This window comes from Prenolepis imparis, unplaced genomic scaffold, assembly GCF_030444845.1.
Source record: "Prenolepis imparis isolate NDT839.2.m4 unplaced genomic scaffold, iyPreImpa1.0 SCAF_14, whole genome shotgun sequence".
Classification (NCBI taxonomy): Eukaryota; Metazoa; Arthropoda; class Insecta; order Hymenoptera; family Formicidae; genus Prenolepis; species Prenolepis imparis.
In genome coordinates, this window is record NW_028141172.1 from 1038283 (window position 1) to 1056831 (window position 18549).

At 34.6% G+C, this 18549-nt stretch overlaps 4 protein-coding genes across 7 annotated transcripts; 3 read left to right on the forward strand and 1 right to left on the reverse strand.

Moving 5' to 3' along the window:
* Positions 1-697: 697 nt before the first annotated feature.
* On the forward strand, positions 698-5111 carry LOC145945549 (uncharacterized). Of its 2 annotated transcripts, none has more exons than XM_083054609.1 (9): positions 698-1161; positions 1471-1545; positions 1630-1891; positions 2054-2408; positions 2678-2872; positions 3201-3764; positions 3865-4134; positions 4200-4412; positions 4625-5111. In XM_083054609.1, the coding sequence occupies exons 1-9, from the start codon at positions 1131-1133 to the stop codon at positions 4814-4816; spliced, it is 2157 nt and encodes a 718-aa protein (XP_082910735.1). In that variant the 5' UTR covers positions 698-1130; the 3' UTR covers positions 4817-5111. The 2 variants fall into 2 exon arrangements, with proteins under 2 accessions (XP_082910735.1, XP_082910736.1); XM_083054610.1 differs by lacking the exon at positions 698-1161 and adding an exon at positions 1193-1309.
* A 16-nt stretch (positions 5112-5127) lies between these two features.
* On the forward strand, positions 5128-12230 carry LOC145945543 (endothelin-converting enzyme 2). 2 transcript variants are annotated; one of them, XM_083054605.1, is made up of 17 exons: positions 5128-6069; positions 6324-6705; positions 6793-7316; positions 7480-7873; positions 7952-8062; positions 8185-8290; positions 8392-8581; positions 8867-9016; positions 9089-9181; positions 9336-9524; positions 9706-9837; positions 9939-10121; positions 10237-10343; positions 10587-10774; positions 10872-11038; positions 11693-11845; positions 12012-12230. In XM_083054605.1, exons 1-17 carry the CDS (start codon positions 5872-5874, stop codon positions 12228-12230), a joined length of 3486 nt encoding a protein of 1161 aa, XP_082910731.1. In that variant the 5' UTR covers positions 5128-5871. The 2 variants fall into 2 exon arrangements, with proteins under 2 accessions (XP_082910731.1, XP_082910730.1); XM_083054604.1 differs by having other exon boundaries at positions 6324-7316.
* On the reverse strand, positions 10054-16600 carry L(3)77cdf (phosphatidylserine synthase 1 homolog l(3)77CDf). Of its 2 annotated transcripts, XM_083054614.1 has the most exons (6): positions 16251-16599; positions 14938-15492; positions 14504-14773; positions 14011-14233; positions 13677-13743; positions 10054-13052 (listed from the first exon to the last, which is right to left on the reverse strand). In XM_083054614.1, the coding sequence occupies exons 1-6, from the start codon at positions 16448-16450 to the stop codon at positions 12997-12999; spliced, it is 1371 nt and encodes a 456-aa protein (XP_082910740.1). In that variant the 5' UTR covers positions 16451-16599; the 3' UTR covers positions 10054-12996. The 2 variants fall into 2 exon arrangements, with proteins under 2 accessions (XP_082910740.1, XP_082910741.1); XM_083054615.1 differs by lacking the exon at positions 13677-13743 and having other exon boundaries at positions 16251-16600.
* Positions 16601-17092: 492 nt separating this feature from the next.
* Positions 17093-18549, forward strand: LOC145945558 (uncharacterized). Its single transcript, XM_083054622.1, has 5 exons — positions 17093-17184; positions 17291-17362; positions 17462-17821; positions 17923-17997; positions 18381-18549. Exons 3-5 carry the CDS (start codon positions 17751-17753, stop codon positions 18547-18549), a joined length of 315 nt encoding a protein of 104 aa, XP_082910748.1. The 5' UTR covers positions 17093-17184; positions 17291-17362; positions 17462-17750.

Here is an 18549-nt window from a genome sequence, read left to right on the forward strand (position 1 = left end):
ACCGACTATGAATACCGGCCTTAGACGCGGGGAGTAGTTCCTGAGGGGTGAGAGGTCTACGGTTGCGTCCATTTTAGATGCCTCAGATTTAGCGTCTATTTTCACGTCGCACGACGTTAATCGAGACACACAGATTTGTATAGACATCTGTGTTGAGACATTTATACACATTCACAACGATAACATTCCGTGAAATTATCCGCCGCCGCCATCTTAGATGCCTCATATCCGTGTCAATAGACATTTCATTCCCTTCACCCTTTGTGCTTCACCCCCGCAGTATTGCGTTCCGTCCAGGTATTCTTACGTCCATGGTCACAAAGTTTATAGTTTATAGCATGAACAGTATTGCCAATTTCAAATCGCGCAACCATAGAATATATAATATATAATATTGGAGCGCGTGTCGATGTGCGTGGTGCGTTCGACTTTTAACCTTCAAGTGGCGCCGCATCACGTGGTCGGAATTCGGCGCGCGGAGTGGGGAGCTGTGGTGGGGGGTGAGAGTGGGGGGTTGTGCGCGGCGCACCGGCGCGCGTGTCCCCCCACTCACACCCCCCACCACAGCCCCCCACTCCGCGCGGCGCACCGGCGCGCGCGTCCCCCCACTCTCACCCCCCACCACAGCCCCCCACTCCGCGCGCCGAATTCCGACCGCGTGACGCGGCGCCACTTGAAGGTTAAAAGTCGAACGCACCGCGCACACATCGACACGCGCTCTCTCTCTCTCTCTCTCTCTCTCTCTCTCTCGTCCCGTGTTGCGCGTTGCGCATAGAACCAAGTATTATTCAAGTGAAGATATCTCTCTCTTCATTCTGTGCCTGATGTTCATTTTAGCGTGATAATTTTTTATTGGTGCTCCGATCCGCGATATGTAATGTGTGAAAATATGGCGATGAAATTCGCACTCATGGAATATCGCCGCAAAATGGAAAGCTTTGAAAATGAATCTTAACGTTGTTGCGCGACGTCGGGTTTTGAGGTTAGGTATCGATCAGCGAGCCGCTCAGCAGCAACAAGGATGTGAGAGTAAGGAGGTTGTTATGATTTCATCTTGGATTTTCCCTGCACTGACTCGCGAGAGTTAGGACTCGTTTCTTCGTGCTACAATGACGCGCTGATTCCGAAACATGGCGCATTCTATCCTCGACGCTTTGACAGGTACAGGAATAGGTGGGGTTAACCAATCCTGAAAACGTCAACAACCTTCTTTTCTCGTTTATTTCTTCAAATTCCTACCTTTCTCTCGTGCTTTTGGCCACTTTTAAGTACATTCGGGCATCGTACATCTAGACTTTTGCGTTCTTAGGTAAATTTGAAAAACTTTTTAAATAAGAGTCGTTTATTGCACTGATTCTACCTAATCATTTTATGTGACAGTTTGCAATAATATTGCATTTTAAAGCAATGCTCAGGAATGCTCATCGTCTCTAGTATTCAATCTTGCTAAATTATTCAATGTTTTTATAGATGTCTCACTAGACGGCTCCTCTGTGCAATCCTTATTGGAGTCACAGACCTTGATAGCTGAAGTCGAGCAGTCAGGTATATATGTGCAAAGCAGATAAAGCATTTTCTTATCATATTATATCATGTTTATTGTATTCAATATTGATATTTTTTCAATAGCGATCGATCAGGATGAGGAAGATATATTTCAATGCGGCAAGTGCAAGAGCCAGTTTACATCGCTGCAGATGTTTGTGCTTCACAAGAGAACGCACCAAAAGACGCAGGAACAGACAGTGGACTTGACTCAATTCCTGACAAATGATGAAAGTCAGGTGATGCATGTGGAAGATGCCACTCCGGATGAATCACAGTACAATTCGCAGGAAACCTTTCAGCTTGGAGAACCTATTATTCTCGAAGAAGCAGATATGTTATTTAGGTACATTGTTATAATTAATAATTATAAATATTATATAGTTGCAATTATAAACAATCGTAATTAAGTATTTTTACATTGGTTTTCATACATTATTCTTTGTTTTTATAAAACTTGTGCTTTTTAATATACATCTTCTTGAATTAGTTGATTCAATTGTTACAGTGTGGACCAAGAGGCTGCCAATTATTTCACCACAGATTCCACATTCAGTGTGCCAATTATTTTGAGCACAGAACATCTGGACTCTTTTGTCCAGGCAACGGGGGAGGATTCGAACGAGGTGCCGACAATACAACTGCAAAACGATGTCAGCTCTCAGGAAGACGCCTCGAGCCTATCCGAACATCCTAGTGCTTCGTTGATGGACAACGAGCCATCAGTGGCGGATGAGCCGCTTGTAGCGGACGAACCACCCTTAGATGGCAATGAACCTTCCTTCGAGAACAACGAAATATCCTTTCAGGATAATTTGTCTGGTGAATTAGAAAACGACAGTAGTCAAACGCAGAACTTAAAGGTATATACTGTGGTGTTATCTTCAATTTAAATAAGTAAAATCGATGAGAGAGAGAGAGAGAGAGAGAGAGAGGGAAATTCAAATTTTTATACGATTAAATTAAAGAGAAAAGTAAATAACAAATATGTATTTTTATCCAATATTTAATTAATTTATAAAATTTAATTGTAAAATTTTTATCCCAGTCTCTTTGTGCAAATGAACTAACATATTAGGACAGACACAGTATATTTTTATAATAAAATACATATTTGATTACACTGTTGCAGTATAAGTGTGGCTATTGCAACAAGCAATTTGCGAAGAAATTTTATTGGCAGCAGCACGAACGTTCTCACACTGGAGAAAAGCCTTACCAGTGTGTAGTGTGTGGTCGTGCATTTGCACAAAAGTCAAATGTGAAGAAACATATGTCTTCGCACAAAGTCTGGCCTGGCACTGCCATTCATTCATTACCACCAGAGGTAAAATGTCTTTAATTAATTAAACTACTATTTTAAACTAATATTTTTATTTGAATTTTTTCGTAAAAAAAAAAAGAATTTTTCTTTTATAAAGATGTATTGTGTTATAAGAATAGAAACATTTTTTAGTTCTTATATTATATAAAGTTTTGTTGATGATTCACATATTAAAATTAAAACTATATTAAAACAACATATTCTTGTCTTAAAAACGCAAGGCTTCAAATACACACAATTGGGCTTAATTTTACTTTTAATTTGACTTTAATAGCATGCATTAACAATTTTCATATATTATTTTTACAATTATTTTCTTTAAAAATATCAGGCGCCTCCAGACGGAAGTATCGACCGCACGTATCACTGCCAATTCTGCAAGGAAACATTCGACTCATACAAGGCTCTGAAAGGCCACCTCATCGTCTCGCATCTAGCGCTGAAAGTGTACAAATGTGTGCAGAGCAGCTGCAGCATGATGTTCTCGGAGCTAGATGAATTCCTGGAACACACACGTAGTCATAAGTGCTCGGAGTATCGGTGTCACGTATGCGGCGAGGTATTCAGTACCCTCTCAGATCTCGGTCGTCATCAGTACGTCCACTCCGTCCAGAAGCAAAAGACTACGGAGAAGTACTACTGCTGCTCGGTCTGCAAATCATCCTTCTCGAATCTCGAAGCACTGCAACATCATCAAGAAACTACTACGCACGACTATGCATGTCTGCACTGCGGCAAGAGCTTTCTCATCGAGAGATTTTTACGTCGTCATCTCAAGACCCATTCGGCAGCAGCGAGATTCGCTTGCGAGGATTGCGGCAAGGCTTTCAAAACTGAGCAGTACCTGGCCAATCATAAGCTGATACACAGTGAGGAGACACCCTTTACTTGTCCGGTAAGCAAAAGAGTAATTGCACAGAATAATTAATCGGTTAGAATAAGACCGCATATTGTTTATTGTAACTTTAAAAAAATGATTATATTTGAATTCGCAGCATTGCCCGGCTAGATTTAAGCGGAAAGACCGGTTGGGACGACACATGCTGATCCATGACCTGACGAAAAGGCTCAAGTGCCCATTTCGCGGTTACCTGGGTTGTATGAGCGAGTTCTCGCGGCCGGATAAGCTCAAACGGCACCTGTTGACGCACAGCAACGTCAAACGATTCAGCTGCAGCCATTGTAATCGCAATTTCCACCGTGCCCAGGCCCTCAAGCATCACGAAATGAACAAGCATAGTCTCAAATGCGACATTTGTTCTCACGTGAGTCCAATTCTCAATTCAAAACACTATTAATTCCACGATAGCTGATTATTATTGGTACACAGGCTTTTAAGACTAAAGAGCAGCTGATTACCCACAATTGCGAGCAATCGAGCGAGACTAAAAAGTACACGAGCTCGCAGCTACCAAAAAAAGCGTCCGGATCATTTAAGCCAAGGAAACCAACTCCAAAGAGACAAACGTTATCAAAGACTGCAATTCCGCTTGTCGATAAAGAGAAATTGGAAAAACTCAAGACCGAGGAAATAGAAAGAAAAGTAATTTGTATTTAAATTATTCTTTATATCTTTTTCAATTTTTCTTACGGTTTTTATTTCTTCTAATTTCATTTCGATCTTACTATCATTTTCTCATTGACAGGATATTAATTATTTCGCTGTTATTTTTTTAATTTATATATAAAGTTTTCCCTCTTTTGATATCTTTTATATTTGCACTCAATTTCTTAAATGCCTTAATCTCATTGCAGATCGCCTCTGAAACATTCAAGTCTGACGATTTCGATGAAGACTTTTGTAAGAAGACGGGAAACATTCCTCCCGTCTCAAAGGCAGTCGAATCGACCGGCAGCGTATTAAACGAGCGATCCGATTCGCCGGATATGATGTTTGAGGATGATTTTAAACGCGACCTGGAATTCTACTCGTCCGCAAACGAGTAGAGAGTTTTGCAATACATATACATGTATAAACATATGTGAATATATATGTATGTACATATACATGCATATACATATGTACATATATACGCATATATGTATATATATTTTTTTGATTCGTATATTTATAAATTGTACATTAAATTAGGGCGTAGACAAGTCGTAGCACGTGCAATGGGATCATCGGCGAAAACGTAAGTTGCATTTTATATTCGCGTACGATATTTTACGGTAGTTTACATATCTGTGATAATTATATTATAAATGCTCTATATCGATATATATATATATATATATATACATACACAATATATATATATATATATATATATATATATATATATATTAAATAATTTATATATACACACGCACACATCGAAGATGTTTCGGTGTCGTTGTCACAGTTTCGATTCTTCTATGAGAAAACTCGTCGTATAGTCACAGTTGTAGTTATAACGATACTTCGAGTATCCTTTTGAATGCTTTTGTTCGTCAAATTTTTTTAACAATAGAGTATAAGTATGTGCATGATATCTCAGAACTGTAACGAAACGTTCAGCGCAACGCGGCATCTTTTTAATTTATTTGTTATATAAAATTAAAAAATCTACCAGACTTTTCACAAATGTGTGAAAAATATAACTTTTAAGAAAAAATATCAATTTTATTAAATAGAGTCAATGTTTTTATTATTGAAATTCCTGAAATTTCTTTCCTTTAGATTCTGAATTCCAATTATCGGCTTGTGTCCTTTTCTCATAATTAAATTAATTTATTAACTTTTGAAATTTACATTTACACAGCGCCTTAAGTTCAAATCGAATTATATAAACGAATGAAAAGCTTTTGTTCATTAATTTAGAAATTCTATCGCGCTAGAGTTTCCTCGTGCGATAATATTCGGAAGGAAGTGGTCAGAGCAAAACCGCAATTAGCATCTTTAAGGGAGATTAAGGTATACGTAACGTTAGTTTGTTGTGTACATTTTATGGTGTATGATCGAAAGTTTTTCAGTTGTGAGCAAATCAATATACATAGTTAATTGAAAAGAAGAGATCATGCCTTTTCACAAAACGTATCAGGTCAACAATCGAGAGGAGGGTAAAGCCGCTCAACGAGATCAATCGTACAGAAGCTGCCTCGTCGCCTTGCTTATCTTCTTTTTTATGTGCCTCATTCTTATCCTCGCCTGCATACCCTGGAAAACGCGAAATCATACAAAATACAAGAATCAATACATCGAACATGAGCCACAGGTAATTCTGTTGATTAAAATATTTTTGAGAAGATGTAAATGTAATAGAAACAATTACATGAAAATAAGAAAGCAAGCTTTGTTGAGTGCAAATTTTATACAAGTCACATCTATTATAAATTTTGTAATTTTTACTACTCAATAATCATCTCTTAATTATAGCTCAATATCTTGATCGATATATATATATATATATATATATATATATATATATAAGTAAAATTTTTTTAATATGTTATTAAATATTTTAAACAGCATAATCATGGAGAACGCACGAAGGAGGCAATAACGACTCCAATAGCCATGACAATTTTATCAACGATTCCAACGACTCCAAGAACAACAATTACATCCGCTACAAATACTGAGAGAACCGATAGAACAGAATCAACAAAAGATATCGATGTCATCACTGAAGACTATTCGAAGAAGAACATTAAGGGATCCCGCCATTTCGAACGTTATTCTGAAAATAGGACGACCGAGGATGAAACAATTATATTTTCTGCAACTGTATCTGAAAAAGAAATTGAAGACTTTTCCACAACAAAAGAAATCATTCAATATACAGAAACTACGAAGGAAGGCATCGATTTGACTACATCGTCACCTGATATTGTAACTGATAGTATTATTGGTAATGATGCAGCTTCAACATTATCAAATGAAGCAATTGTCAGCAACGCTATGTTAAAATACAATGTTACAATTGTTGATATTATAGGAAATGTTGCGGGTTCAAAATCTATTGAATCTACGACTGATAGATATACTCTTGATATATATTCTAGCACAGAGAAATCAAAAGTTGATACCGCAATTGATAATATTACAACTTCAACATTATCATCTCAATTAAATGATTTTGAAATATATGCTGCCGAAAATTTTACTAATAAATATGAGAGATTGAAAGCTGCTATCGTGACTGATATTACAACGCCGAGTTTCTCGACCGATGCTGAAGAAAGTACGAGTGCCAAATACTTTTCCGATCTGTATAATTATTCTGAGAAATCACAATTCGAACAAATTGTAACAACAAACAATGTAATCACTTCAACGTCGCCGATTCAATCAAATGAAGAAGATAGAGATACTAAATATTCAACAAATTTGAATTATAAGGAATCTACCACAGATTATAGTCCGACATTAATTAACGAGAATGTAACGAGAAGGAATTCTTCTGCCACAATCAATTATATAATAGATGAGAGATCTTCAGCAGCTACAAAAGTCAGAAACGTAATGTAACACGATAAATTGAAAAATAATTAATAATTTTTTAATGCGTTATCAAATTTAAATTTAAAGTTTTGTTTTTGATATTTAAGATAATCTTAGAGATCTTTGTAAAATATACGAAAAATTTATATCAACAGTTATAATAATATTTAATTCTTTGTAGGAAATTGAAGACATGACAACTACAACCTCGAAGAACTATAGCGAAATTACCCAAAAGTACAATGAGAATGTGACTTCTAGTGCAACGAAGGAATACAATGCATTTTTCACAAATAATTATACAAATGCAGCTAATTTTGCTTTTCACAACGATACAACAAGCACAATAAGCCACGACGAGGCGAGGTTTATGATCACAGTTCCTGACGAGGATACGAATGTTTGCGAAACAGGACACTGCAAACAGATTGCCAGCAAGATGCTGTCCTACATGAATCACACGGCTGATCCTTGTGAAGATTTCTACGAGTACGCTTGCGGTGGTTTCGATGCAGATCCGCAGTTGATGGACGGGAATCTAGCCCAGAAATCCAGAAATTATCAACGAATTACCAGTATATATTATTAATTAATTGATTATCATAAAAAATTATAAATTATATTAATTATTAGTATTATTTTTAATGTTTTAGGACAAATGTTAAAAGAAAAACGCGAAAACGTGCACTCAAATTTTGCAACGTACTATGACAGCTGCGTACAATATGAAAGAGATATAAACTTCAACGAAAGAGCAAAAATGGGTAAATTAAGACTTGAGTAATAATCTAATAAACAAATTAATATAATAAAAATTTACATGAATATAAAAATAATAAATTATAAAGAATAATCGTTATTCTCAAATTAATTAATTTTATTGCAGCAAATGATGCATTAAAGAGAATAGGAGAGTTTTACATAAATGCTACATGGCCTGATAATTATGTAGGCTTCACAAACTTATTCGCGCAATTAATGTTACATCATAGGTAAGATTTCGGATTTCGATATATATATATATATATATATATAAGCTCTCATTTTATATTCATAATTTTATAAAACATTATAAATTAGAATTATTTTGCAGCGCTCTTTTATTCGACGTCGTGCCAGAATTGGATGAATATCGTCCGAGCAGTTTCACACTTAAGATAGGTCCTACAACCTATGAAAGTCCTTTCAAATATATGGAGGATCCGTGCTCCGAAAACGAGATTGAGACGGAAGGACATTATGTGGATCTCGAAATTTTGTATAATAATTATAAAAAATGCAAGGTAATTTAGATTATTAAAAATACAAGATAAATCTTTTTGATGTAAAAAAATTCTATAAAAAATTATCTTTTAATCTTTTTAGAATTTAGCCAACATCCTTTCCGTTGATAAACTTTTACTCACAATCAAACTATTTATTAATATTAGTAGAAAGAGAAATATAAATAGATAATTAAAATAGATAAATAGATAGTTAAAATAAGTCAGAAATTTTAAATACAATAGATTCGATTAATAGAAGCGAATGTATGAATAATTAAATAATTATTTCCATTTTTTTCACAGAATGATACAAGAGAGTTTATAAGATCTATTAAGGAAGCTCTAACAATGCTTAATGTTTTTAAAAGTTTAAATGATAGTTACCTAGAATTGGAAAACATAGAAAAAACTATTCATGTGATCAACACTGTTCTAATGCAAGGATTCTTTTCGGTAATTAAAATTTAACAAACCAATAGTTTCTATTTAATAGTAAAATTTAACAGTAAAATAATAATTTTGCAGCATTTTCCGTCCAAAAGTGAGATACGAGAAGCATATGTGATGAATAACTACAGCAAAGTCAGTTTAGAGGAATTGCAGAGCAACAGCATGTTTGTAAGTAAAAACGATAATTTCAATGAGATTTTTTTCCCAGTGAGATTATGAGAAAAATTTCATAATTTCTGTAACACAGAGAATAAAAAGGGAAAATATTTAATCTAAATTATATATCGTTTAGCGATTTCTTATCTTTAATTTTTTATTGCAGATAAATTGGACGCAATTAATTCGCTCGCTAACAGGAATGGATATAATAACCAGTGTGGCTAATATCCAAGTTTATTTTCATACCGCATTGATTAAAGGTTTACGCAGATTGGAAGAATTCAGTAAAGAGGATCCTATAGGACTTAATAATGCGATAATAGGATTATATGCACACAAGCTTTATAACGAGGTAATTAATGATATTTTACGTCAACTTTTCTAATTTTAAACAACATAAAAGAGATATAATAATTAATAAGAGGTATAAAAGTAATTTAATAAACAATAGAATTATTTTGCAATAATTTTACATTTTATGAATGAATTATTAATTAAAATGCTCCATTTTTTAATCAAATAAACCTTATTAGTTGGTGCTGCCAAGGCGCAATAATGTGAAGGATCATTGTCTGCAAGTTACCACCTATCTCTTACCATTGGAAGCATCTAGTTTATATATATCTTCCTTTGCCGATCATGAAATAGCACAGATGAATAAAATAGTAAGTAAACTTTAGTATAAATAAAATATAATTAAATATAGATATAAATTTTTTGACTTTATGCTTTTTTCATTCTCTTTGACAATTATATCGCTTAACAGACGAAAAAAATGTTCAACGAACTAAAACAAACGCTAAAGTTAAAAACTGAAAAAGCACAATGGGCCAGAGAGGAAGGACGACAAGGATTGTTGAAGAAAATCGATAGTCTCGAGCTTGCACTGCCTGTTATTTCTTATTTCAAGAACAGAGACTTGCTATACAGTGAATATAATGTGTCACAGGTAATATTTTTTTACTGTTACTATTTTATTAAAAAATTTCGTTGAAGATTTATCAATATGAATCTCGTTTAATTCCTCTAATTAAACCATATACATTGAAAATAAAAAATTTCAGATAATTCTAACCGACAATTATTTTAATAATTCGATGATTCTGCTGAAAAGATACCGAACTCTAATGTATACCGAATTAAGAAGAGAAGTCGGCGATCCAAAGCAAATGTAAGCAAGATATAAGTAATTCATGATCAATTAATTTCTTAACATTTTTTTTGACTGAATTGAAATTGCAGATTCTTAAATTCTTAAATTTAATTTTGCAGATAGTATATTAGATTTTTGATATATGTTTTTTAATCTAGAAGCTCAAAAAAACTTTGGATCTCTCTCTGATTTTTAAATTTTATTTTTCAAATCTTAAAGACTGCTGAATTGGAAATTTATATATTTCTGTAAATTACATAGTTGGACGTATTATGCAACGCCATTCCAATCGAAAGCGCAAGCAATCTACGGCTTGCATCTCGTCGTGATTCCCTATGGTATTGTTGATTGGTCCTTGATAAATGATGAACTCTCCTTTGATTATCTTCTACTCGCGACGCTTGGGAATTTAATAGCACATCAGATCGCTCATCATTTCGACGCAAATGGTAAATGAAGCAAGCACGTGCTAATTATATAAATGAATATCTATAAATTGTCTTGTAATACGGATTTTTCGATTATTCGTTCCTTCGTTATACATAGGTATACACTATTGGGACCAAACTAGGAATACTCAAGATTCCCTGATGTATGAGAATGAATTCACCGACACAAACTTTGACGATTACATCAACTGTCAAAAGGAAAGCTTATATCAAGGACCTATGAACATGACGGCACCCTTCACTGATCAGACAGTGTCGTTTATGGTAAATAAATATTTAATTCTTTAAAAATATTTAATCCTAATTTATTGCATAAAATGTATATATGTATACATTGCATTGTGCAATAAATATATATATATATATATATATATATATATATATATATAATGAAACGATGATTAAAAAAGGTTCTGCAACAAGATTTAAAATAAGAATTACTTAAGGCTCCTGGGTGCTCACCGTTGAGATTTCTTAGATGCCATTTCTAAATAAAAACATATTTGCATAAAATAACACTTAAGATCTCTTTAATACACTTCTAAAAAACCCCGAAAACTATCCTTCTCCCTTTATAATCAATTAACAGCTGTAAAATGATCGAGATATCAGACTTTGACATGCGGAATGACTGCGCATGTGCAAAGACCAGACGGACTGGGCTTCATAATATTACATTTTACAGCTGTTGATTGATTATAAAGGGAAAAGGATAGTTTTCGGGGTTTTTTAAGAGTGTGCTAAAGCCATCTGAAGTGCTGTTTCATCGAAATATTTTTTTATTTCGAAATGGCATCTAAGAAATTTTAGCGTGTTTTCTCGCCTCTGACGTCACGATTCCGACATGGTCGACAAGGTACCAGGAGCCTTAATTAAACGTTTGTAAACGCAAATTATCGATACTTTCGAATATTCTAGATTCCGCGATTGACCTTGAACGAGCGGTTGTCTGAAATTATGGGATTCAGACTAGCCTATGATACTTTGGCTCTTACGAGATCGAATGCGGAGAGGAGGCTTCCATGGATAAAGCTCCGCATTGATCAATTATTCTATCTCGCCTACGCTCAGGTACTGTTCTCACATTTTGGTTTACATTAATAATAGTTTTATTTAGTGGGGAGAGGGGGAGGCGATTCTTTCGATTCTCGGATTATTTCTGAGGAAAGTTCATGCATCATCCGCCCCGAACAATTAACGCTTTTATCGAGTTTTTATTTATCTCTGCCGGTTGCAGACATATTGTACGAAGACGCCGCTTACGTCGTCGTACATCTCTTTGCACGAGAGCGAGAATTTGCCGAACCGGATTCACGTGTTCGTCTCTGCATCGAACAATAAGCTCCTCGCCGAGGCGTGGAATTGTCCGCTGGGTTCGCAGATCGCGCCCAACGATGTTTGCAGCATCTTTCCGTACATAGACTTTAAAGAGACCGCCGCACTGATGCCGGAGTGAAACTCGTTCACGGAAAATATGAACGGACATTGTGATCTATCTATTATAGACTCAGTCAGTGTCCGCGGCGCGAACTATTAAAAGATACTAAATCGATGGATACAGAAACAAAACTTACGTCTGTCCTGTGAGATTCACAAGTAAACTTTTCTAATGTATGTACAGATTCGGACAAACGACGATGTTCTCTTTTTGTTAGAATAAAGAACATTAAGTATTTGCTTCTAGTTTTATTCGCGAATGATATACGTTAAGATTACATCTCTAATTAAATTTTATATTTAAAAAAATTGAAAAACGTGTATTTTGCTTCTGTATCCATAAATTTGTATATATAGAGATTCTTATTTACGTGCAAGGAAGATATGTAATGTGTCTTAAATTTAAAAGCAATATTTCGACGAACATGTGCAAGCGCATTCTTTGCGATAAAGTTACAGCTATGTCAAATGAAAATGAGTAGAAATATAGTGAGGCAGATGAATATGAATAAATAAATGGTTTTTATGTTCACATCGAACCTGACCGAACGCTAAATCGGAGCGTCCGCGGACCACTCGAGTGGTAACAACATTCACTATTTATTCTGAGGAACATATTAACAACAGTTTCGGAAACATTCGCACCACGTCACACCATAAGTAATTAATTCACACGCACGCATCATCATTTATCCTAGAAACTTCTACGCGCGATTGTTTTATTCGACTAGAAAATATCATTAGCGTTCACAGCTCACGTCGAGCGGTCCTCTTTAGTTCTCCCCTCACAGCTCTTTCTTATCCAATTCTTCCACAGATTTCGTACGGCGAACCATGTTCCCTGAAACATGCATACATATGCATTCATAAATAATAACTGTATATTGATCGAATATCGATCATGGACATGTAACATTTGACTTTAAAATATTTGAGAAATCTCTAGATAGAAAAAAAATAAAGAATTTTAAAAGATAAAAGATAAAAAGTGAACGAAATAAAACAGAAAAATAAAAAATATATTTAATTAAGATTAAGATAATTGCGATTTCTCAAATCTGATTATTTTCTAATAAAATCAAAGAATTGTTTATTAATACAAATGTTAGAATTTAAAAGAAGCAAAGAACATAAGAGAATTTAAATTTTCAGAATGCAGTTATCTTAAGATTCAAAAGTTCTAGAATTCAATAAATGCACAGATTCCAAGAATCTAAATATCCGAAGATTTAAAATCTCAATATTTGCAAATTTTCCAAAATGCAAAAAGAGATTCAATTATATAAAATAATTTTATAATTCTTCATTAGAGAAGAGAATAGACAAATAGACAAATAGATGGATGAGGAACAAGTCACTGACAAATGGACAGATTTCAAAACAATGTTAGCGACGATGAGCGATTAATCAAACGCGCGAACTCAGTAGATTACACCGAGTATCGTAATGATCAATCAACACATACCGCTTATGTTCGTGTTAAAGTTGCCTAGATGAGAGACGGACCGCCTTATAGTGGCTTTCTTTCCCGTCTGCAGCAATCAGCACCATGCATTTGAAAGGAACAAGAAAAGTTGATAATTATAAAAATTGATAATTAATCAGCTATTGACAATGGAGTAGCTTATGACAACACATAGGGTCACTATAAGTAAGTTTGTAAGAAACAAAGGGAGATTCTTCTAGTATTATTATACTATGTTTCCTTTAATTTCTTCTCTGATACTAAAAATTTTATAGTAGAACATTAGCAGTATTTATTCTGAAGTTTAGAAGAGGATCAAAATCTATAATCCTACCTCAAAGTACTGATGCCACAAGACGCAGCCATAGACACAGAGAACAGAGACTAGAGACTGACAGAGCAGCCAGAGGAGGATATTGAGGGCTTGAGTGCGCTCAAATAAGGCTGCCCCATGGCGTATACATAGTAGGGCTTCAGTCACCATAATCGCCCCATAGACCCAACATTGAGTTCCCACTCGACTACATGTCGGATCAGTCACAAACATATAATACTGCCTGCAATTGTAATAATTATATTAGTTTACTTTATTAATTTTAATATTATAATCGGATTCAAAGAATTAAGAATATCAATTTTTGAAAATATAAGTAATATTAATGCAAATCTCTCTTGAAATAAAACTCCAATATTAAAAAATTTTGAATTTTAATATATTCATAATTTCTCACGATTCTGGAACTCTTAAGATTCTTAAGAAATCTATATTTTCAAGATTTAATATCTTATTTACATTGAATATTGAAAGTTGTGCATTTTCTGCTCACCTGACTGATGGCGCGACTATGACGCCAATCAACACTAATCTGGCCACAACAAAGGGATGAGATGGCGGAAACTCATAGACATGCTTCAAGAAGAAAGTATTGAGCTCGGAGACTTGCCAGAATATCACTAATTGGCACAACGCGACCAATCGCATATGTGTGCAAGTGGGATCTAGCCATCTGACAGATGTCCAGCTACCAGGAGTGAATTGTAACATTGCTCTCTTTAACTTCCCAGTAGTACTCTCGATGTCACGGATGCTGACCCATCTGTGCATTCAAGAAACAAAATAAATACAGGATTCAATATTTGTTGAGAAAAGGAAAAATTTCCTTCTTGATGAAATAAAAAGTTTCTATATAAGAATAGATTTCTTATAAAGAAAAAATTAAATCTCGAAATCTCTGAATGTCAAAGCTTAAGTTGAACTTACTTATATTCCCGCATCTCTAATATGGAACAGATCTTCAGGCCGACCCAAATACCCAATCCATTGCATACAAGAACATCCAGAATCAGTGCATCCCACCAACATTCAACAAAGTTCGGTAGCAAATGTGCAAAGGCGATCTCTGTCACTTCCCACATGACACTAATGGCCCAGAGAATGCCAAGATGACGAATTAGAATAGCTTTGAAGGCCCAGCCAAGAAAATGAGCCAGTGCAAACACATCCAAGTGATTCCAAATCTTTTCTATTGTGACGTCTGAGCAATTAACACCGTATTCCTTATCCATGTCGATGTGAAAGGATGCTAAACCTGGATCTATCCATACCAGAATCCTTCTAACTGTCTCGTAGTTTTGGAACAACAAGAACAACAGACCCATCAGATAGAGAATACTGCAGCCAAATACTATCCGCCATACCACTGGATGAGGCCTGGTGAATGGACCATTGGGGAATGTTAGAACGGATATGATGAGGAAGAAGAAAATGACACACAACATGCCTGCCGACATGTTGTCTTCGACATTGGTGGTATTTCTGAAATCAAGGTATTTAGAAAAATATAATGAACATGTATAGTACAACAAGATAATGCTTGATTTGCAAATCATATTTACACAAGTATTCTCGTTCTAGTAAAATTAGAAGTGATAATTAAATTTAGTTAAATTCTTTTAATACAATGTCTTTTAGTACATGGTCTCTATATTTATCAGTCATAATGAAAATGTCACAATACATATTTTTGTAGATATATTCTGTCAGAAATTTAACTTGGAAGCTAAAAAAATCAGTTTAAATTTCTAACAACTAAGACTATAGTTCAAAAAGGAACATAAAAATATAAAAGCAAAATTGATGCAAGAAGAAATTATGTAAGAAATACAGAATATAGTATGCAAAACAAAAGCATAATCATGAAAGGCTTATATTAGACAAATTATAATCATTCTTTATATTTGTGTAGAATTACTTGTAGATTTATTAATATATCGCACGTGCTGAAAAGAAAAGAAATAGAAGGAATTGCAACATCATATATATAAATATTCATATCTTGTATATGACATATCATATGACATATGAATGTTGCATCATTCTTCAAAGCATGATACTAACAATAAGACATTGTCGAGGAACTTTGTATCCTATTTCTCACAGAATTATCTTATCGAGGTTCGATATCGATCTAAATTCAACGAATATAAATTTAATCAGGTTTATGATACAATAAATGTAAAATATAAATACAAGGAAATTTTCCAAGGGTGACAGAGACGGACGTTTACAGGTACCTGGTGAACACCGAGTATATGACTGCGCCAATGGAGATGAGCAGCAGGGTGATCGTATGCGGTTTGTAAAAGAACTCGAGGGAGATGTCGTCGACTGGCCTCTCGTTGATGCTCGGGAAGCTGTCAGTCCCGGCGCGGAGTCTACGACCGTCGACATGGTCGATGATGTTGGTGTCAGCCTCCTGGAATACTATCGACATCCTCGATGCTTCAGCCTCCTTCGATCACGATCACCATCGATGGAGAACCACGTTGCCTTCTCGCGCCAAATCTCACCTCTCCCGTAAACGCGGTTTGGCACTAGCACCAGCATCAGCCGTAAACTATGAATGCGATAGACTGATGATGGACTCATGCAACGTGAACTTGGCGAGTTTGCGGCGCGTCTTCAAATAGCGCGCAACTTCACGCCGATGTGCGAGCGATCGAGGCCATGAACGAAGCGATGTAGGTAGAAAGGAAAACGTACGTCTAACAAAAAAATCGAATAAATAAATAAATAATAAATAGATAAATAATAAATAAATAACAAATAAATAAATAAATAATAATATATAATAAAAATATATAAATAATAAATCGTTGCCATATTATTGCTGCACAGGAATTGAATTAATTAATTTATAGTTAGAAAACATCACGTGATTAAAAATAAAGACGCCAATTCGTCATTTTTGATTGTGACGTCTTTTGAACGAAAAAAATGAGCATCGGGTGTCAGTTCATTGGCCGGCTATTTATATACGAGAGTTATGCCATCTATATAGATTTCATATGCGGTGATCGAAGGGTGCCGAGTTTGCGATGCGAATCGCGTTCTATGCGAATTTATTCGATGAAGTAACAATTTCAAAAGTTCACGTTAATGTAGAGCAGCGCGTTTAATTACTGAGTTAGAATAAAAACAAATTTAGATCCTAAACAATTATTTGTCGTAAGTAGTCATATACATATATACGTTCACATTCCGGCGCTAAACATTATTATTCTTATTTTATTAGATCCTTTTTTTACTCATAAAAAACTGCATCTTATTTCAGGCGCGAGGAAATAAAACAGCCGGAATAAATAGGCGATAATGAACATTGTTGTACGTGACATGAATATTAATTGTACGACTCGATCTCTATAAAAAAAAGGCATTTGAAATTTATGCAAATTAAAAACCATGAAGAGGAATCGGTCATATATATATACATATTTCGTTCCAGAAAAGAAATGGACAGTGTCGAGGTATCAAAATCAAAACCAGTCGCGAACGTCGCGACCATATTTGGGACCCATTTTTATTACACGACATTCAACATCCCACGCACTCAGTCGAACGTTTGCAAGTCACATGATTCATCAGGAATGAATCTCTTCTTTTCGAGCCGGTTCTAACGGTTTCCTGTGTCCGAATACAATATATATATATATATATATATATTTTCACGATCCATCACGTGCACACACATAAATATTGTTCCTTCAACAAAAAGAGGAGATCATCAAGGAATAATGTCGTGTATATACATACTCAAAATGCAAACATTTAAGAAAAATGATCGAGATAATAGAAATTACGAAAGGTAATAATTTTGAATGATAATATAATTAAAATAAAAATATTATAAAAATAAAATAATATATTCTTTTTATTTGATGATAATTCAAGTAATTATTTTTTCAGATGCAATATAAAGAGGTTATATCGAGAAGAAAGAATATATTATCTCATTGAAATATTGGAAAGATATAAAGAAAAGTATATTAATATTATAATAAAGGTAGTATTATATATATTTTAAATGAGAACAAGGTTAGGATATCTTAAAATAATATTGCATATAAATTTCAAGAGAAATTTAGCTTAGAATTTTATTAATTATTATATTAGCTTTGTTTTAATTACAAAATCTTCAATTGTGTGTGTATAATATACGTATGTCATATAATATTTCAACATTTATCAGCATATCTTTAAATAATAATGCATAGTGTCTAACAAACTAGGAGTATATCTGTTCATAAATCTGTTTTAGCAATACTTTCGGAATAAAATAAGCCTTAAAAATCGAAATACAAAACGTAGGAAATAACAAAAAAAGTAAAACGAATGTGTATCACGTGATATATTTATATATATAGGAAAATAGTCGGCGATACAACGTCGGTAACGCTCGGCCGTTCAAATGGGACCAATAGACGCGCGGCAACATCGACGCTGGACCAATGGGATGATCGCGTGGAGCGGCGACACGAGCCTTCGGCAGCTGCTCGTGAACCTTCGACCATTGTCGGCGACTCGGCTGCATAA